The 21,034-nt window shown below is 50.5% G+C and overlaps 1 protein-coding gene across 2 annotated transcripts in view; it reads left to right on the plus strand.

The window, feature by feature from the left end:
- The window catches only part of ATRX (ATRX chromatin remodeler), a 158,256-nt gene extending 146,251 nt beyond the window's left edge, over positions 1-12,005 (plus strand). The window contains exons 31-35 of one of the 2 annotated variants that reach the window (XM_029067289.1): positions 4,756-4,905; positions 5,720-5,845; positions 7,071-7,166; positions 7,764-7,892; positions 9,011-12,005. In XM_029067289.1, coding sequence (XP_028923122.1) covers positions 4,756-4,905; positions 5,720-5,845; positions 7,071-7,166; positions 7,764-7,892; positions 9,011-9,289 — 780 coding nt within the window. In that variant the 3' untranslated portion in view covers positions 9,290-12,005. The remainder of the gene's footprint in view (positions 1-4,755; positions 4,906-5,719; positions 5,846-7,070; positions 7,167-7,763; positions 7,893-9,010) is intronic. The other variant, XM_029067291.2, reaches the window with a different exon arrangement.
- Positions 12,006-21,034: the final 9,029 nt, after the last annotated feature.

Here is a 21,034-nt window from a genome sequence, read left to right on the forward strand (position 1 = left end):
GGTGCATGTTGCTATATTGTGCTAAAAGTTGGCATCGGGTTAATTTAATTTCTGTATCTTCTTCTGGACTTCTTCCCCACTCTCCCCCATATGTATTCTAACATATCTCGTTTCCAGGGCCGTTCCCCCTCCGTAATCCGATTACCGGATTGTTCGTGGACAATTTAATTTCCGCCCACCGGCACCTAAAAGAGGACAAATTGATTGCCCTTTTGTGTAGGTGAAATCTTGTCGCCTTTACTTTGCTTTGAGAGGTAGGTTTAGGGGTTTTACTTACGCTGGCAATAGCTACGATTCTTATTTAGCAGCAAAAACTCTATCACGTGGAAGCGAAAAGCCTCCGTGGCCAAGAAGGCCGGCCTCTCTGGGCTGTTTATTCGGGCCCCATTTCGGTCGTGGATATCAACTTGCTCGGTCACCCTGGGCAAGTGGCTGGCTCTCCTGTCTTTTTTCCTGATCCGTGAATAGAGCCGACTCCATCCCCCGTTGCCGGAATGCTCAGCTTCTGTGGGGGCCGGCCTGGGAAACCTATTGAAACGTGGCAGAGGAATAGGGCTGTGGGAGGCGCGTCTTACTGGGCAGCCAGGGTCGTGGTTGAGAGGGAAGAGAAAGTGGTATTCTGAGACCCGAGGGCTTGGTGAGGTGCCGGTTTTAGCCGGGCTGGGCCCTAAAACGAGGCTACGGCTTTCCTCTGAGGAGAGCCCGTATCAGGAAGTTCCCTGAAACTGGGGACACGACGCAGATACACACACCCGCACCCACATTTCCACGCCTACGCTCTCTCCCTCCCTCCCTCCCTCTCAAGGCTACGGGTTTCCTCTAAGGAGACCCTGTGTCAGGGGGTTTATAAGTTCCCTGAAACTAGGGACCACACACACAAATACACCCCCAAAGAGAGGCAGACATTCTAGGGAGCCTCCCAGCCCTCCGAGGCCTTGCAGATTGCGAGTGAACCCCCGAAACCAGTCCGCTAAAGCTGCAATGCGAGATCTCTCTCTAGACCATAGGAGAAGAGCACAGAGATGCACAGCCTGGCTCGTGCCAGATAGCGGACGGAGCCCGGCTAGATCATGCGCCCCACTTTTCTCCCCCACCTAAAGATGCCTGGGCTCATACTCTTGTTGGACGTGTTGGGTCACGTTGATGCCAGGCTACCTAGGTCCCCGGAGTTGCCTTGATCACGCCTTCCTGTATCACAGCCGGCTGAATCTTTGGGGAGCTCTTCCCCCTGGCTCAAGCGGTTTGTATCTCCTCCCATCTTGAGGATGCCTCTTCAAGAAGTTAATAGGTCATTAAAATTGCTGCACTTTTATAACCAAAGAGCCGAAGGGGAATCCCGGGCACTGCCTCAATATTCAGTGAGGGGGACTCGCGCGGGGGTCAGGGGGGAGCCCTGTTCTCCGCAGTCTTCCTGATGGCCACAAAGAAGAGGATTTTCTCCAAGTCAAATCGCTGGGCTTGGACTAGGAGTCAGATCCCATGATCCTCAGGGAGAGTTTCTGGCTAGAAGTCAGGCAGATCGGTTTCTCCAAGAGGCAGCAGAAGAATTAAGCTGACGGCCAAATTGAGACCACGTATTTATTTCTAGGTTTAAAAAAAAAAATACGGAAGGATGGATGGCAGTTTTTAGATGATGTAATTCTTTATGGGAAACTTCCCCCCTTATGAGAATTGTATCAGGTCTTCTGGATGTCAGTCTGTTGCGAGAACAGTACTAGAAATCATTAGCTTTCATCATTCCGTCTCTTGCTCGTTGGAAGCAAACAACCCCTCTAGGAAGAATACCTAGAAGCATTGCTTGGGATGGATGGATGGATGGTTAGATGAATGAATGCATGCTAGAGTTGTGAGCATTACCTAGACTTAGTTTTCTCTACCCGAAGTTATCCTTGGGATAGCCTCCTTTTCTGCGTTTTGCACCCATGAGGAGAGGGTAAGAGGGTAGATGGATGAAGAAGGCCTTGGGCCAAAAGATTGTTCAGTCAGCCATTTAGAAATTACAACCCCTTAAAATTTTAACTGGATATATTCCAGAAGCAGTCTTCCCCCCATCTTGTTTTGTGTAGCTTTTAGGAAGAGTACGCCCACCTATTCAAATCAGTCAGTCCCTGGTATTTATTGAGCACTTACTGGGTGCAATGCAATGTACTAAGCGCTTGGGAGAATTCCATAAAATAGAGTTGGTAGAGTTGGAGTTGGAGTCCTAGACTTAGTCCTAGTCCTAGAGTTGGAGTCCCCGACCTCCTTTGCGTAACTTGATAAAGTTGAGAGACGTTTGGTGGAATCCCTGAAACCCCGACTTCGCCGTCGCACGATAGGCAGTTACTTTGGCGACCCATTAAATTAGTTTTGGAGAGTGTAGCGATGTCATTCAAAAGAACCAAGTGCCTTCTGGATGGGAGCAGTGATTGCCTGGTAGATTTTTCGACAAAAATCATCCCGTTTCTGTTTTTTGACCATCGAACGTAAAGTTATCCACCGCCTTTCCTCCCATTGTCGAAACTATTGGTGATGCTTTCGGGTAGAACAGTGCCCCTCGAAATGGGCTCCAGAAGCCACGCCCGCAGCCAACCCCAAACACAGGGACTCCTGGTTCCAGGTGATCCACTCCTGATCCCAGTTGGAATAGGTTCCGGCCCATCGGTATAACGGCTCATTAAAATGATGCACCGTTATAACCGAGGTGCTGTCCGTGGTGCAGAGCGTTACACTGTGCACTGGGCAGTGTTCCCCCCAGTAGAGTTGGCAGACGGCGTTCCCCACCGTCCTCGACTGTGGTCTGACTTGACTGTGGCACGATAGGCAGTACTTTGGCGGCTCCCTGAATTAGTTTTGGAGACTAGCAGTGTCAGCAGTGTTTGTCCAGTGAGCTCTGTATGACCGTCTCACAAAAAACGGGGAGACGGCAAAGGAAGCCTGTTGGCAACAGTATCTGTAATGTTGAGGCCTGAACAACTTTGGCTAGAGTCCGTAGTCTCGGTGGCATTTTACGAGCACTTACTGCGTGCAGAGAACTAAGTGTCTCAAGAGCTTACAGCTGAGTTAAATACCAAACAATCAGTGGTATTTTGAGTGCTCACTACGTGCAGAGCACCGTACTAAGCGCTTGGGAGAGCGCAATCCGATAGAATTAGTAGACACATTCCCTGCCCCTAACAAGCGTACAGTCTAGAGCGGGAGACAAATGTTAATATAAATGAATGATTTATAATATATAGTCTTACTATAGCATAGTTTATTTTGTTAAGTAATAATTTAAAGATATGTACATCGTGCTGTGGGGTTGGGGGTGGAAATCAAATCAGATGCCCAAAGGTCACAGGTCCAAGTGCACAGACACATCTCTGTCCCCAATCTAGCGGGGGAGATGGACACTAAAATGAATTATAGATAGTATAAAGATCAGTACATAGGGACTGTGGGGCTGGGGGCGGAGCGAGCATCTAGGGGGAACCAACGCAAAGGAAATGGAAGGGAGGGAAAAATCGGATGGGGCGATGAAAGATCAGTCAGGGAAGGCTTCCTGCAGGAGGTATCCCGAGTAGGGCTTTGAAGATGAGAAGAGTAGTCGGTGGATGGTGAAGGGGGAGTCAGCCAGTCAGTCCATAATATTTATTGAGCGCTTACTGTGTGCAGGGCACTGTACTAAGCATTTGGGAGAGTACAATGTAACAGTAAACACAATCCCTGCCCACAACAAGCTTACAGTCTAGAGGGGGAGACAGACATTAATATAAAGAAATAAATTACAGATATGTACATAAACCAGTGTATTTAGTGAACACTTACTGGGTGTAGAGCACCCTGCTGAGTGCTTGGGAAAGTTCAGTCGGGACATGTCGGTAGACACGTTCCCTGCCCACAAAGAGCATACAGTCTAGAGAGTTCCCGGCGGGAAGGAGGGAGGGGGTGAGCACCAGGTTGATGGTGAGAGAGAGAACAGACGGAGCTAAATGAGTTGGCGTTGCGCATAGAGCGGTGATTCACAAACGTTGTGGTCACTACCTTGGGTACAACAGTGGAAACATTTGAGAGGGATGAAAAATAGCAAAATACACTCCAAAATTTATCTGTGGAAAGACTGGGTATTAGTCTCCCATTGTGCACTAGGTATTGAACCTCCCTCAGCCCCATAGCTCTTAGGTCCGCATCCATAATTTATTCATTTACATTAATGCCTGTCTCCGCCTCGAGACTAAGCTGGTTGTGGGCAGGGAGCGTGTCTACCCATCCGTATGGATTATACTTTCCCAGGCACTTAGTACAGTGTGCTGCACACAGTAAGCACTCAGTTATAATAATAGTAATTGTGCTATTTGTTAAGTGCTTACGTTATGCCCAGGCTCTCTACTAAGTGCTAGGGTGGGTACAAGCAAATCGGGTTGGACAAGTCCCTGTCCCCCGTGGGGCTCACAGCCTCAATCCCCATTTTACAGATGAGGTAACTGAGACAGAGAAAGGTAAAGTGACTTGCCCAAGGTCACACTGACAAGCGGCAGAGCCGGGATGAGAACTCACGAGCTTCCGATTCTCGGGCCCGCGCTCTTCTCGGTTCATCGTTTCCTTGATTAGAAAGGAAGCTTCGCATGCCGAAACGGCAGGCGGTCGCCTGACTTGGAGAATATTTGGGGGTATTGCAAATTGAAATCTGAAATCTGGCACGGGTTGAGGGGTGCATTTAGGGACGCCAGGGAAGAACTCCCCATTCCAAGAGTCGACTGACGCCCCTGGCCCATCAACTGCGTCTCCCAACAGGACACCATCCTTGCGGAATTACTGCAGATACATAAAGAACACATAGTGGGCTACCATGAACACGACTCTCTTTTGGACCACAAAGAGGAAGAAGAGTTGACGGAGGAGGAGAGGAAGGCAGCGTGGGCCGAGTACGAAGCAGAAAAGAAGGTAAGCGTGGCCGGCCATTTAGGAGACGGACTTTGACAACAGGAACAAGGGATCAGGGATCTGAGCTCGATTGTTCTTTCGCCCCCACCACCTCCCCCCGAGAGTAATCGGGTAGGGTTCCTGGCACCGGTGTAGTATAACAGCAGTGGCGATTAACGGGAGGTCAGAAGGTTAGCAGTGGTGACGTGAACCCCGAAAACCACAGCTCGGGGTGGAGGATCAGTCCATCAGTCCCAGAATGGCTGAAACATGGAGCGGTTTTCCATCGAGTGAGAGGAGTGGCTTCCTTTCTGCACCCTCCCAGCCCTCCAGAAAATGCTGAGCAGGAAACCCTCACAGAACAGAGAGAAATCATTGTGGAGAGTAGCCCGGGAGGGGTCAGATTGGTTTCTTTAAACCCCACAGCCATTTCAAATATCAAACCGATGTCCACGAAGGGATTTCAGCGGAACCTCCCCCGTTAAACACTCTTTTCGAACTCTCCATCGATCTGTGGCCTCGGGCTTCTGGGAACGCCCTCCTCCCCCGCCGGTGCGACCGATGTGTAGGAACCGAGCAGACAGATGGCAGAGAAAGCTCAGTCTGATGGGAAGTTTCAGAAAATGAGATGGTGGTTTATGGGTTAATGCCTTCTAGGTAATAGGATCTCAGTTTCGGGCGTAGAAGAGGTTTTGTTTGTGAGTGGGTGTTGAGAATTTCTTGGAACCGAGAAGGCCGTAAGTCCGCCCCCGGTCAAAATGGGGTTGTAGCATGTCAAGTTAGGGAGCGCTCAATGTGTAAAGCTGATTTTTTGTTTGTTTGCTTGTTTTTTAAGGGCCTGACCATGCGTTTCAACATGCCGACCGGGACCAATTTGCCCCCTGTCAATTTCAACTCTCAGACTCCTTATCTTCCTTTCAATTTGGGGGCCCTGTCAGCAATGAGTAATCAACAGCTGGAGGTAGGTGGGAAAGAACCGAAGGGGTCGGTTCGAATCTGAAGTTGTGTGCCCGGAGGCATGGTATCAATTAGAAACCGAAGCTTCTCAAGGCTGTTTTTAAGGGCTCCTCGAGCAGACCTTCCCCAGGTAGGAATAGCGCATCCTCTCAGAGTTTCCCTCTGAAAAATGCAAAAAAACCCAAAAACTTTCTGATCCATAAGTGTTTTCATTAAATGGAAATTCAAATAAAAATTATGGTACTTATTAAGCTCTTAGTATGTGGCAGGCACTGTTCTAAGTGCTGGGGTAGTTAAAAGCAAATCAGGTAGGACCCAGTCCCTGACCCACATGGGGCTCACGCTTTTATCCCCCATTTTACAGATGAGGTAACTGAGGCCCAGAAACGTGAAGCGACTTGCCCAGGGTCACACAGTAGACACGTGGCAGAGTGAGGGTTAGAGCCCAGGTCCTTCCGACTCCCCGGCCCTTGCTGTCTGCGTGGGATTGTACTTAAATTGTAGGATGTGCCGGAGAAGGCTTTAAATTGGGGATGATTTTAAATAAAACCGACGAGCACCTCCTGTCCTGTACTCTGGGATTCGTGTACATGCATTTGTGTTCTGGGACAGGCGTAGGTACTCCATTAAGGAAATAATAGTGCCGTGATGTCAGGAAACACCAGGAAATGGCCCGTATCCGTAAAATTCTTTTAGGCACAAAACAACGAATGGCACTTGAAGGTCATCGTTTCAATTCTAAAGATCAGTGCTGGGATGTTTCGTTTTCTGTTTCCAACCTCTGCGTTGGCTAGAGAAGCAGCGTGGCTCACTGGAAAGAGCACGGGCTTTGGAGTCAGAGGTCATGGGTTCGAACCCCAGCTCTGCCACTTGTCAGCTGTGTGACTTTGGGCAAGTCACTTAACTTCTCGGTGCCTCAGTTCCCTCATCTGTAAAATGGGGATTAAGACTGTGAGCCCCACGTGGGACAACCTGATTCCCCTGTGTCTACCCCAGAGCTTAGAACAGTGCTCGGCACATAGTAAGCGCTTAACAAATACCAACATTATTATTAGAGTGAATTTTCTTTCCTATGCTAGCTCGCCCCTTCTGTGTATTTTCAATTTTATAAGTCGCAGAAGTCAAGTTCTTTTACACCGGGGAGGGGACGGGCCTGTGAGTTTGAGGAGAGATGAGCGTGTTGGCTTTTCACCTAGTCTCTCATAAAGCATTTCCTGCTCCCCTTCCAGGACCTCATTAATCAAGGGAGAGAGAAAGTTGTGGAAGCCACAAACAGTGTGACGGCAGTGAGGATCCAGCCCATCGAGGACATCATTTCAACGATAGTGAGTTACCGGGAGCCCTCCCTCGTTTCCCCGGCCCCTTCCTAGCCAGATTTTGGAAGGGACGGGACCCCGGGGGAGTGGGGAGGGACGGTGTTCTGTGATTCCGCTCTCTTCGCACAGCGAGGGTGGGGGGCTCGTCAGTTCCTCCCTTAGGGAGAGCTTATTAAGTAAGCGAAGCGGACTGGGGAAGAGATGCATATGGGGTAGAATCTTGTAATCCCTGCATCTGAGATGGAAATTTTTTGGCAGCAGTTAAGGGAAATGGCTGGTTCCTGGCGAGGACATATTGACGTGGAAATTCTTCTCCCAGAAATAACTGCACACCGTTTCCCTATTATCGATTTATTTATGTTAATTTTTCTTTGACTTGCCACGCCAGTCCCTCCACACTGATCTGCTTCACATCGCTATCTTAATCCGGGTTCGAAAAGAGGGTTCTTTTCAGTGCTTCTCTTTCTAATCCTTGCGAAGAGCGGCAATTTGAACTGAAGTCATGTAAAACCCAGGGACTCTGGCAAACGCTGGATATCTTGAGGCACCTTAATTGTTCTTGCGATTCCACGGTAATGAGTAATAAGTAGCATTCTTTCCATTTAGTGGAAGGAAAATATGAATCTGACAGAAGACCAAGTGCAGGCTTTGGCACTGAGTAGACAAGCCAGCCAGGAGCTCGACGTGAAACGCAGAGAAGCAATCTACACTGACGTGTTGACAAAACAGCAGATGGTAAGAGTTTTGAGTGGGTTTAAGATGCAGGTCCTTTCCCTTGGACCGATGCCAGTAGGTAGGTGGAGAAGAGAGAGAGAATATGTGTGAGAGAGAGACATGACTGTGGTGGTGACTAGCTTCTCAGAGGTTCTCGACTCCTCTGAAGGGAAGAAGTAGTTAAGACTTTACCTTTGGCTAAAAATGCTTTCGCCGAATGCTCGTTACTGAGTGCCAACCCTCGGGAGACTCGGTCGAGAGCTTTCCTTTTGTCAGAAAGCCAAAGCCGAGGTCTACGTTGGGTTTTCTGAAATCTCCCCGTAGGACGTGTTGAGTGCTCACCGCTTGCAGAGCAGCGTACCGAGCGATAGGCATAAGGAAAAATTAAGCCACAGCGGCCCGGCCGTTCCCAGCGACTGAAGACACTCTGCGCGTAGCAGGTGTCCCCAGCTCGTGGACAGAGTTGCCACGGAGTCGAGGGAAGCCGACCCGCTTCGTATAGCGTCGGTCTTTGTCAGCGTGTTCCGGGGCCAGGAGAGAGCCCGGCTCCGGGAGGTCACCGCTCCCGGCCCTGGGGTCTGAACCCCGGTGGATCCGGAGACGGCCTAGGTGACCTAAGGAGCCGGTGCCCGGATTTGAGTTTTCTTGGGAAAACCGAGACCTTCTCGGGGCGGAAGTCGTCTGCCACCCGAAGTGGTCTCTCCTTCGGAGTCGGTCGCAGGAAACGGTTTCCCGCTCACCGACGAGCGAGTTTTTCCCGGGGATTTTCCCGGGGATGACGGAGAAAGGCAGAGACCGGGCGGAAAAGCTCTGTAACTGATAATACTTGGGAGGGATCTCCCGGGGGCGCCCCGCTTGCAGGGTGACCGACTTCCACGCTGCTCCAGTACAATAGTCGAATCATTAAGAGAACTGGGCCCGGGTGGCGTTACTAACTGGTTTCTCCACTAATCAGTTGACGAATGTCATCGAACCAGCGATGGCGGATAAGAGCGAGGCCTTTTCCTTTCGGCGGGTGGTCGCCCTCTCCCGCTCCCCCCCCCCACAACCGAACAAATCGATTTTGAACTCAAAACCCGATACCTGCTGCCTCGAAACGGGTCTGGCCCTTCTAACGGCTCCCTACTCTCCGTTCACAGTTAATCAGTTGCGTTCAGAGGATCCTTATGAACAGAAGACTCCAGCAGCAGTACAATCAGCAGCAGCAGCAACAAATGTCCTATCAGCAAGCCGCCCTCAGTCACCTCATGATGCCAAAGCCTCCCAGTTTAATCATGAACCCCTCCAACTACCAGCAGATTGATATGAGAGGAATGTATCAGTCGGTGGCCGGAGGCTTGCAGCCCCCTCCCCTCCAGCGGGCCCCACCCCCAATGAGAGGCAAAAATCCGGGACCTTCCCAAGGGAAATCGATGTGATTTTGCACTACAAGCAATGGAAGATCTTTTATTTTTTTAGGAATCAATGGCTCTCCAGAACTCAACTGTAGAAATAGTCTGCCCACCCCCCCACACTGCCCCCGACACCCCCCACCCCCTTCCCACACCACGCGCTCCGCGGTAGCTTTTGGGATTTTCTTTCGACAGGGACACGCCATTCCCCCCCCTCCATTCCCCACCTCGGGGACGTTGCCTAGAACCTTCTTACACATGGCGAGGGCGGGAGAGATTGCCAATCGTTTTCAGTGAAAACAAGTCCTTCCGTAACAGTAGCAGCTCCGCGCTCCCCACCTTTTCTCCTCCTCCCCCCTCCCCGCCCACCCCAGTTTCCCCCTCTAGACTCGACTCCCCCGCCTGCTTCTCGCAAAGCCTTCAGACCGTCACCAGATTGAGGCGCTTAGGAAAGAATACAGATTTCCACATTTCTGTCGGTCGCCTGTCACGCGCACACAGCTGAGTTCTTACTTAGACTTGATTCCTCAAATTACGGAACACTTTTGTACTTTAACCCATTTCTTGAAATTAAAGGGAGAGAAATGGTCAACTGTCCACTCCACCGAAGTGTGAAAGGGGGGGCTCCTCGGACAGCACCTGTGCCGACCGGAGAGGTAGGAGCTGAAGGGTGGTGCAGACACGCACGCACGCACACACACACACACACACACACACACACACATACACTCGTACTCAACAGCCCACTGAAGTACCGGGGCCCTGAGCTTCCCGAGGAATCCCGTGTCGCCCTCGACCTCGTGCCCACGGCCTTATGGACGGCGTCGAAGGAGTCCCATCTCCTCCTCCCCCGCCCCCAGACGTCGGCGCTTTCCCAAGCGGGGAGGGGGCCGCGGTTCGCCGGCGTGGGCCGGGCTTCATCCCGTTGCCGGCAAGGGGGTGAAGGCGGCAGGGGCGGTCCTCGGGGACTCGCCAAGGTGGAAACGCCGTTGCCGAGGTTAGAGGGGCCGCGGCGGGGGTGGGCTTTACCCCGTTTCCAGGGCAGGCGGTATCGGGAGGTCAGTCCTGTTAGAGGTGAGGCTTTCTGGCTCCCGGCCTCCGCCCCCTGCATTTTCTTCCGAACACGAATCCACCACCAGAAGAGTGAGTACCTCGGTGAGTTTCAGGCCGGGGGGCCATCCTTCTGCCGGAAAGCTTCCTCCCTGCTTCGGCTGGGGGGGCGGTGAGTAAGTTCTCCGGACTTGCGGTCCGGTTTGGTGAAGCGTCTCTCCTTTGCATACGATTTGGTCGATGGAGTCTCCGGAGGACCAGGTTCGGCCGGTTGCGGAAGCCGACTCAGAGCGACGGGAAGCTCTCTGAGACGACGTGGCAACGGGGAGCGGAAAGAGCTCGGGAATGCGGGAGAAATGGGACAGCTTGGCCGGGCGATCCGTCCCCAGGTATCGCTGGCCTCGTGTGAGTGGCTGGCCTCGGCTAAACCTCTTCTGGGCTCTAGAATCACTATCAGAGGATTTTGTTTTCTCTCTCCGTCGGACTAGCGTTTTGGAATCGGGAAAAAAAAGGCACCCGGCGTGAGGTACTCTGTTTTCGGTGAAGCTTTCGGTTTTGGTTCGCTCTCTAGAGTCGGCGCCGTCTGGTGCGAGATCGAGGAGCCGGGTCGTGGCCGTGAATTTCTCCCGCTCAACCGTCTCGGTAGACCCGGGGCCCGTGGTGGCGGAGGGGCGGGGTTGTCATTCTCCCCGACGGAGCCCCCGTGAAGAGAGAACGTGGGGCAGAGGGTGCCGGGCTAGGTCCGAGTGCAAGTTTGGACACTCCCGCCGGTCGTCTGTTAATCCCGAGCTCTAGAACTGGGGTGGGTGAGCGGAGGAAGCGGGGAGCAGGCGCGGATTCACTTTAGAAGGGAACGACAGATCGAGGCAGACGCTGGAAGGATGCGGGTTCCGGGCGGCCGTCTCCGTTTACCCCCGGGCGTCCCGACGGCGGGACGCGACTCTTCAGCACGGGCCGGTAATCCGCTCGAGGGTTTTAGATGTGGAAGTTGGAGGCAACGCTGTAAAAGATGCATTTTTTTTTCCCCACCCCGGATGAAACTCCGGAATAACGGCTAGGAAGACGAATTGGAAACCGGAAACGAAACTTGGACCACTTTGCATACACTCTTCACTTGACATTTTAGCTGCATAATATGTGCTTTGAGTATAACATCGAGCTTTAACCAATATTTAAGGACAAAATGACATCACTAAGGTAAAGAGTCTCATTTTTCTATTTGTTTTAGATGTTTTAACTAGTTGCAATGGCTTAAGAAAATGATGATTAAAATTGTTGCTTGTAATACAACCTTGCCTGCTCAATTCTCCACATTTTGTAACCTGTTTATTCCTTTGGATGTAAAGCGTTTTTGCTTAGTATCGTGATATTGTATATGTTTTGTCCCAGTTGTATAGTAACGATTCAGTCCATCAAACCAGCTTTGGCTGCTGAAATCATACAGCTGTGAAGACTTGCCTTTGTTTCTGTTAGACGGCTTTTCAGTTCTGTATTCAATATCTTAAGTACTGTAGAAAAGATGTCAACTCTTCCTATAAGGCTGTTTTGTAATATATAAGGACTGGAATTGTGTTTTTAAAGAAAAGCATTCAAGTATGACAATATACTATCTGTGTTTTCACCATTCAAAGTGCTGTTTAGTAGTTGAAACTTAAAACTATTTAATATCATTTAATAAAGTGACCAAAATACAGAACGTCCCCTGTACTGCCTCTTCGGCCTCCTCTAGGTCCGCGAGCCGGGCCCGACGGACAGATGGGAAGTTGGGGGTTTGTCTCGCCTCACTGCTGCTCCTTCTTGTCTTTCTAGAAAAACCCCCAAACCTGCCTTAGTTGTTGGAATGTTTCCGTGATGCGAGGCCAAGTAAATTGGCAGCTGAGGAGCGGCGGGGACCCGCCTGGCGGCCAGAGCCCGGGCTTTGAGGAGTCCTAAGGACCTGGGTTCCGATCCCGGCTCCGCCGCTTCCCTGCCGCGGGACCTCGGGCGCTTCACGTCTCTGGCCCTCGGTTGCCTCGTCTGTAAAATGTTCGATGCCCGGTCACCCTCGTACTCGGGCTCTGAGCCCCGTGTGGGGGACAAGGACCGTCTCCGACGTGATCGCCTCGTGCCCGGTCCCGAGCGTGACGCGGAGTAAGCACTTAACGCACGCCGCAAATAGCATGTCACAATATGGTAGTGTTAATCGCTTACTGGCTGCAGAGCTCTGTACCGAGTACTGAGAGAGAGTGATGATAATTATGGTATTTGTTGAGCGCTTCCTCTGTGCCAAGCACTAGATTAAGCGCTGGGGTGGAGACGGGCAGATCGGATTGGACCCAGTCCCTGTCCCGCATGGGGCTCAGTCTTAATCTCCATTTTACAGAACCGGGGGCCAGAGAATTGAAGTGGCTTGCCCAAGGTCACCCTCTGACTCTCAGGCCCGTGTCGTAGCCACTGGGCCAAAAGTACACGGGCGAGAGGAGAGACAGTCCGTGGCCCCGGGTGGGGCTCCCACTCCGCCCCTCGGCTGGAGCTGGGCAAAGAGGGGAGCCCCGTGGGGACGGGCCTACCAGGTCAGAGAGGCCAGAGCGAACCACAAGGAATCGGAAAAGGGAACAACAAAACGGCGGCTTGGATCTTGTCGGCCAGCGTGTAGGATCTTGGAAAAAGGGAATGTGAGAGGCCCTGGCGGCGTCCTCCTGATTGCTTGGTGATAGGCCTGTTGCGGTTTCCTTCTCGCCCTTGGTCTCGCCTCACATATCCCCGGAGAGGACCCCTTAGCCCCGTCTCAGAAGACGCACCTCCGCTCCGGACAGCTGTCCACCTGTAAGTCTTCGTTTTTATCGTTCCGCTTAATCGCGTCCCAACCTGCCTGTCGCCCCGTTGACGGTGAAGCGAGGCGGGTCGAATTCCCTCTTTCCTCAAGCCCACCTTTCCGAATGTTTTGTCGTCTGTGTTTTCCAGCGGCCGTTCACTCGGTGGTTTGTATCGAGCGCTTACCACGGGGCAGAGCGTTGTACTGAGCGCGTGGGAGACCTTGGTACGGTAGGGTTGGTCGGCGTGATCCCCGCCCTCGGGCTTCATCCACCGATCAATCGTAGAGCAGTTACTGCGTGCAGAGCACTGTGCTGAATGCTTGGCAGAGTCCAGTACGATAGAGTTTACACTCTAGCGGGAATTTACAGACAGTCCAATATTCTTTCCCAAGACCCCTCTGTTTTCTGGGCCGTTCTCTCTGCCCTTAATCTTTTTAATCCCCAACCCGGACCCTTCCGAAGTGCTTGGGGATCCCGATTCCGCCACACTTCTGGAAAATTGATCTTTACCGTCACACAACAATAGAAGATGGGATTTTTACCCTTGGAGTTTTCAGTCTAGTCGGGGAGACAGGCAGACAGTGGAAACAGAGGAGAAAAGAGATACAACCGATCTAAACTCTCACTTTCCCCACTCCAATTCAGCAGCGAGTGAGACCGAGAAAGGGGTTCTCAAAAGTCGCACTGCAGCGTGGAACAGAATTAGAACTCGCAGCTTCAGACCAGATGTTTCTCCCACCGAGGTGGGCCTCTTTTTTTTTAATGAGGAATTCTTATATACGTCCAGAAAGGAAGAGATGATGGGCGTTTTAATGACAAAACATTGAGTTGCCCCCTTGTAACAGATTCCAATTAAGACTTCCTCGGATTTTGAAACCTCCCTCCTCTCTGGTTAAGAGGCAGCCGCGAGGCCGTGTTCCTTCCTGCCGTGGGGATTCGTCGACGAGAACGGAAAGAACCCGTTTTAAAATCCACAGCAGGCAGAATCCCGCTGCCTCCGTGAAGCAGATTAGATTCAGGAGCCCGCAGGCAAAATCCGAATGTGGCAAGTCCTACCTGTTGTTGCTGGACCAGGTGGTGTATGGCGGAGGTAGGCACTTTCTGTTCTGATTTATTTTTCTTCCAGTGATATCCGTCAAGCACCGTACTAAGCGCTGGGATAAATACAAGCTGATCAGGTTGGACACAGTCCCTGTCCCACATTTTACAGATGAAGTAATTGAAGGCACAGAGAAATAAAGGGACTTGCCGTGGTCATAGAGCAGACAAGTGGCTGAGCGGGATTAGAACTCCTCCTTAATAATGTTGGTATTAAGCGCTTACTATGTGCCGAGCACTGTTCTAAGCGCTGGGGTAGATACAGGGTAATCAGGTTGTCCCACGTGAGGCTCACAGTTAATCCCCATTTAACAGATGAGGTCACTGAGGCACTGAGAAGTGAAGTGACTTGCCCACAGTCACCCAGCTGACAAGTGGCAGAGCCGGAATTCGAACTCATGACCTCTGACTTCCAAGCCCGGGCTCTTTCCACTGAGCCACGCTGCTCCTCTGATTGCCACATTGTCTTGTCCTCTCCCAAGCGCTTAATACCATGCTCTGCGTACAGTAAGCGCTCAGTAAGTCCATCCATCCAATTGCATTTATTGAGCGTGTGTGCAGAGCACCGTACTATACTTGGGAGAGCACAGCAGAGTTGGTAGGCAAGTTCCCCACCCGCAATAAGTTTACAGTCCACACTTAGAACCACTGTGTTGTCTGAGCGTTTACCATGGGCCTAAATGCAAGGCGATCTGATATTTCTACTCCTACCTGGTGTGTGTTTTAATTCTCTTGATATTTACACCGTAACCCTGGCATCATCCTCCCCTCCTTTTTCTCTCTCAGCCTCCATCTTCAATCCGTTACCAGTCCCGTCGGCCTTTCGCCCATAACCCTTCCGGAATCCACTCCACCCGGACAGCCACCGCACTTGTCCCGAACCTCGTCCTGCCCACGACTCCCCATTCCTCTTGGCATCCAACAGAAACCCATACACGCTGGCTTCAAGACTCTCTCGCTCAGACCTCTTCCCTTCCCTCCGCCCCCCTCTGCCACAACCCACACGTTTCATTTCTCCGTAAGCCTTCCTCCTTACCGGGCCTCCTTCTCGACTCTCTCTCCGCCGTCACCTTTCTCACACTCTTCCTCTCCCCGTCTCGAACGCTTCTGAAATCACTTCTCCTCCGGCAGGCCTTCCCCAATTCATCTTCCCTACTGCAGCTTCTGCTTCCTCCTAACTGAAATGGATTTGGATGTCTGTCTCCCCCTCTCGATTCTAAGCTCCTTGAGGGCATCTGCCAATTCCGTTGTCCTCTCCCACGAGTCAGCACCCACTACTGTTATTAGTCATCTCTTTATCCAGCCATCTCCTTGCTTTCAAAAGTGGAAGCATTTTTCTCTGTCCTGCTCCCACCCTAAGACGATAAGCTACTCGCGTCTCCTATTTCTGTCCTTCTCTCCCAAGCGCTCAGTACAGTTCTCTCTCCACTCCTAGCGGGCCTGCAACACAAACCGGGATGGGTTGGCTCCCGGAGGCTCCCCATTTGCTTGCATCGACCCCAGCGCTAAGTACAGTGGGTGGCACGGAGTAAGCGCTTCACGATACCACAATTAAAGGCCAGGCGCTGGGGAAGCCCAGTGGAAATAGCTCCTGGTTCCTGACTGCTGTGGCACCTCGGTCAAGTCACTTCCGTTCTCTGGGCTTCAGTTCCCTCGTCTGTGAAATGAAGGTCAAGACCTCGAGCCGCCTAAGGGATAGGGACCGGGTCCAACCCGATCGCCTCGTGTCCACCCCGGTGCTTAGTACGGTGCTTGGCACGTAGGGAGCCCTTAAGAAATGCCCTCGTCATCGAGGAGCTCACAGTCTCAGCTGGGGGGAGGCCCAGAGAAAAGAGGTGGCTGAAACGGAGAGCAGTGGGTAGAGGGAGTCCTGCCACAGTCACCGGGTCTTGACTGCGACCGGGTTTTTGCACGGTGGCCGTTCCCCGTGGCCACGGGACGTGGCGGGGGGGTGGGGGAGGACTCTCCAGCCCAGGGAAAGGAAGACCCGGACCCCGCAAGGACGTTGCGCACGTCGCCCTCCCAGGTGACGATTCTCCTCCCGAGTCCGCTGCTACTCTGACCCTGCCTCGGCGCCGTGCTGGCTGGTAAGAGTGTGGACAGCCGAAGCCGGGTGCGGGCTCGAGAGGTCGGACGTGTGGGGAGCGGGGTGGAATCGCTCACGACGGGGGAGGTTGGAGAGGGCTCTTCCAAAAGCGATGGGCGTCCGGGGGGGCAACCGGCTCCTCCCAGCATCCCCTGGGGCAGAGACAGAGCCTTGCGCTGGAGCCATCGGGTCTGACCCACGTCTTTCAGTCCTCCCAAGGTAAGACAACCACCAGGGTTGCCTGGTGGGGGGGGGGGGGGGGGGGGCGGCTGTGACTCAGAGACACGAGAGAGAGGATGAGGGTGATGCCCAAAGAGAACGAGGGAGAAAGCGAGAGAAATGAGACAGCATCACAGATACCTACAGATAGATAGAGTTGGAAACAAGACAAAGGCAGGCAGCCCAGAGGGTCAGAGACAGGAAGCAGGGTGAAAGCCGGAGAGAAACAGGAAACGGAATCGGAGAGGAGAGACGAGGCCTGGAGAGAGAGACAAGACCAAGATAGAACCAGATGACAGAGACTTGAGAGATAAGGGAAAGGCAAAGACATAAGTGAAACAAATAGGTGAGAGAAAAAGGCAGATGACAAATATGGAATGAGAAATGAGACAAACAGGGACATGAGAGAGAAATGAGATACACAAAGGGAGAGACAGATGACCGGGGCGCGGGGGGAGACAGAGACGGGAGACAGAATCAGGGATGATCAGAGGAGAGATAGAATGAGGAGAATGAGAAATACCTGAGATACACAAGACCAACCTCTCTGTCTCACTCTGTCTCCCCATCTGCCTTTACTTCTTTCCACATCTTTGTGTGTCTATTTTTTATGTCTCTCTTTCCATTCTCACGCTGCATCTTTCTGCCTCTATCCATCTATCTCTACCTGTCTCTTTTCTCTTTCTCTCACCATCGCCATTCCTTTGTCTTTATCTTTTCTCATCTGTCTCTTCCTATATCTCTCTACTCTCTTCCCATCTCCACCTCTATACCTGCCTCTATCCGTTTCTCTTTCTCTGTTTTCTTCTTTCTCTGTTTCGTTGTCTCTCTCTCCCCATCTCCCTGTCTATCTTTTGGTATCTAATGTATCCCTTTGTCTTTATGTCTCTATTTCTTCCCATCTCCGTCTCCCTCTTTGGCTCTCTATAGTTCTGCCTCTGCATCTCTGGCTCTAGTATCATTTTCTGCATCTCTTCCTGTCCATCTTTTACTCTACTATCTGTTTCTATCTGCCCATCTCTGTCTCTTCCTCTCATTGAGATAGAGACGGCATCTCTCTTCTCAGCTCCATGCCTTTACTTGTCTCCCCCCGCCCCAGCCATGTACAAATACGGAGAGGGAAAGACTGAACAGAGATGATGAGATAGAAATAGTAATGGGAATAGAGAGACTGAAATAGGGACAGGGATACCGAAAGAGAGAAAGTGACAGGGTGTGATAAAAGGAGAGAGGCAAATAGAGAAGAAAAAGGGGGCGGAGATAGCAATACAAAAACGGGAGAGAGAAGAAGAGATGGGCAGAAAGGGACATAATAATAATAATGATGGTATTTAAGCACTTACTTTGTGCCACGCACTGTTCTAAACTCTGGGGGAGGTACAAGGTAATGAGGTTGCCCCACGTGGGGCTCAGTCTTAATCCCCACTTTACAGATGAGGTAACAGGTGCAGAGAAGTTAATCGGCTTGCCCACAGTCACACAGCTGATAATGGTATTTGTTAAGTGCTTACTATGTGCAAAGCACAAAGCGGCGGCGGCGCCAGGATTAGAGCCCACAACCTCTGACTCCCAAGCCCGTGCTCTTTCCACTACGCCACGCTGCTTCTCTTTCTATACATATGTATAGAAAGACTAAAGAGAGAGGGACAGAAAGAGACATAGATTGTGAGAGAAGTAGAAAAACGCAAAGACGTCAGAGACAGATTATCTCTCTAGCTGTTCCTCAGACAGAAATACAGTGCTGGGAAGCTTCAGAGCTATAGCCAGGAAAAGAGCTGGATATCAGGTTAGCGAGAGATGGGGAGAAAGGCAGATACCAAGAGAGTTGGAGAAACCGACAGACGTATGTTTAGATAGAGAAAGAGATAGGTTGAGAGAAAAGCATAGAGAGATTAGAGTGATATTAGGGAGAGATGGGGACACGGAGGGAGAGGTACTGATAGAGACTGGAAGAAGGGACAGAGAAGGGAATAGAAACAGGAAAAGAAAGACATATAGGAGGCAAAATAAGACAGATGGGAAGAGATGGAGAGCAAGAGAGAGATACATAAAGGGAAACAGATTGAGAGAGAGAAAGAGGTGTGGAATAAGTATAGAATGAGGCAGAAAGACAGACAAGGTAGAGACAGGTAGAGGGAGAGAAAAATATACAGAAAGTGAGACAAAAGTGGAAAAACACAAAGATGAGAAACACTGGAAGACAGGTATAGGCAGAATAAACACAGAAGTAGAGACAGAAAGTGATTAGAGCAAGTGATATATATACAGTGATATATAGAGTGATATGGGAAGATGTGGGATATGAGATGGGAAGAGGGGCAGAAACAAAAAGAGGAACAGAAAAAGGAAGACGTAGAGAGAGACACTGATGGGAAGAGAGAAAAGCAGAGATTATAGAGAGAGGTAATAGGGAAAAGGAGGGAGAGATACTGATAGAGACAGGAAGGAGTTGGAGAGAGGGCCAGATGGGAAGAGACAGTGAGTGATAGGTACATAAAGGGAGAGACAAACAAGTAAAGAAAGAGACGGACACAGGAAAATAGAGAAGAAAGAAGGAAAAAGGCAGAGAAAGCGTAGAGATATAGAGAGATACAGAAAAGAAAGAGACATGGAGATCAAGATGAGAAGAGACAGGAAAAAATGATGAAGTATAGAGTAAGTACAGAAAGCAAGACAAGGAGGCAGATGAGAGAGAGAGAGAGAAATAGGGTCAGAAAAAGATAAAGACAAGCAGAGAAACAATATTAGAGATAGATGGGGAGAGAGGCAGAGGGAGAGACAAAGATATAAGAGACAGGAATAAAGAGACAGATGGGAAGAGAAACAGAAAGAGACAAAGATAGGAAGACAGGCAGATTTAAAAAGTACATACAATCAGTGGTATTTGAGTACTTACTATGTACTGTACTAAGTGCTTGAAAAAGGATGATTACCCAATTGCAATAGGGGGAGGAAATATGCCCAGGCCATTTTTCTAAAGAGAAAAAAGTTCAGTCCATGCATCTCCCTTCCACAAGAACCTCCAATGGTTGCCAATCCACCTCTGCCTCAAACAGAAACTCCTCCCCGGGGGGCTATAAAGCAGTCCATCAGCTGGCCCCCTCCTACCTTGCCTCACTGCTCTCCAACCCAGCCCACTCACTTGATTCCTCGGTGCCAACCCTCTCACTATACCTCCATCTCTTCTATCTCGCCACCAACCCCTCACCCACATCCTGCCTCTGGCCTACAACAAACCTCTCTCCTCATATCCAACAGACAATGGCTCTCCCCTCCTTCAAAGCCTTATACAGGTCACATCTCCCCCAAGAAGCCTCAGATCAAGCCTTCTTTTCCCTGTTTCGCTCTGGGGGGTATACACGCTCGCGTCCGTGACCTTTGGGCATTTGAATACCCCCAATCCTACAGCACTGAGGTATATATCTTTATACCTGATAAATTATTTATATTTGTCTGTCTCCTACTCCAGACCATAAGATCGTCATGGGCAGGGAAAGTGTCTTTTAATTCTGTCATACTCTCCCAAGGGCTAAGTACAATGCTCTGCACATAGTAAGTACTCAAATACCATGGATTGATAGACAGTACAACAGTGTGGGCAGATATGTTCCCTACCCACAGTGATCTTTCAGTCTAGAGGATCATATAGTGAGATATTAGTGAGAGAGATGGGAGAAGACAGAAGTAGGTAGGGAGACCAAGGGAGAGAGAGAGAGAAAAACAAGTAAGGGTCAGAGACAGAACATAAGAGACGGATGGGAAGAGTAAGAAGCAGAGGGAGACAACGCTAGGGAAGAGAGACTTGAAGAAATGTAGAAGGAGAGACAGAGGGGTAGACACACTGAAACACTCAGAGGTATAGGCATAGATGGGAAGACACATATGGAGAGAGAAAGACCAACAGAGATTGTCTTTTTCTGACTCCTGAGACAAAAAGAAAAAGACATATATGAACAGAAAGAGACAGAGATGGGAAGCGAAACCCAGAGGGAAAGAGACAAAGAGGTATAAAAGATAGAGAATAAGATCCACAGGGTGAAATGGAGAGATAGGAGAGATAGGAAGACAAGTGGAAAGAGACATAACAAAAGAAGACAAACAGAATGAGACATATGAATAGAAAGAGAGAGATGGGAAGAGATATACAGAGGTAGGAGGGAAGACAGCAAGAGACATGTAGAGTGACAGGGATATAGATAAACACCTCTATACAGAGAGAGGAGAGAAAAAAGATAGGAGAAAGAGAGAAACATAGAGACTGGGATAGAGAGAAGCAGTGAGAGGAAGAGACAGAAAGGCTGTCTTCCTTTCAGACAGAAACAGACATATAGAAAGAGACAGATGGGAAGAGATACAGAGGGAGAGACAAAGAGATTATATGGAGACAGACCTAGAGAGAGGGAAACAGGGAGAGACAGACAGGAAGAAGAGCAGAGCAAGAGCTATAGAGGCAGATAAAAGGATATTAGATATAGACAGATATCTTTCTCCAATCTCTGTCGTGCCATATATTTCTAAAGAGAC

The sequence above is a fragment of the Ornithorhynchus anatinus genome, chromosome 6 (assembly GCF_004115215.2).
Source record: "Ornithorhynchus anatinus isolate Pmale09 chromosome 6, mOrnAna1.pri.v4, whole genome shotgun sequence".
In the NCBI taxonomy this organism is placed as follows: domain Eukaryota; kingdom Metazoa; phylum Chordata; class Mammalia; order Monotremata; family Ornithorhynchidae; genus Ornithorhynchus; species Ornithorhynchus anatinus.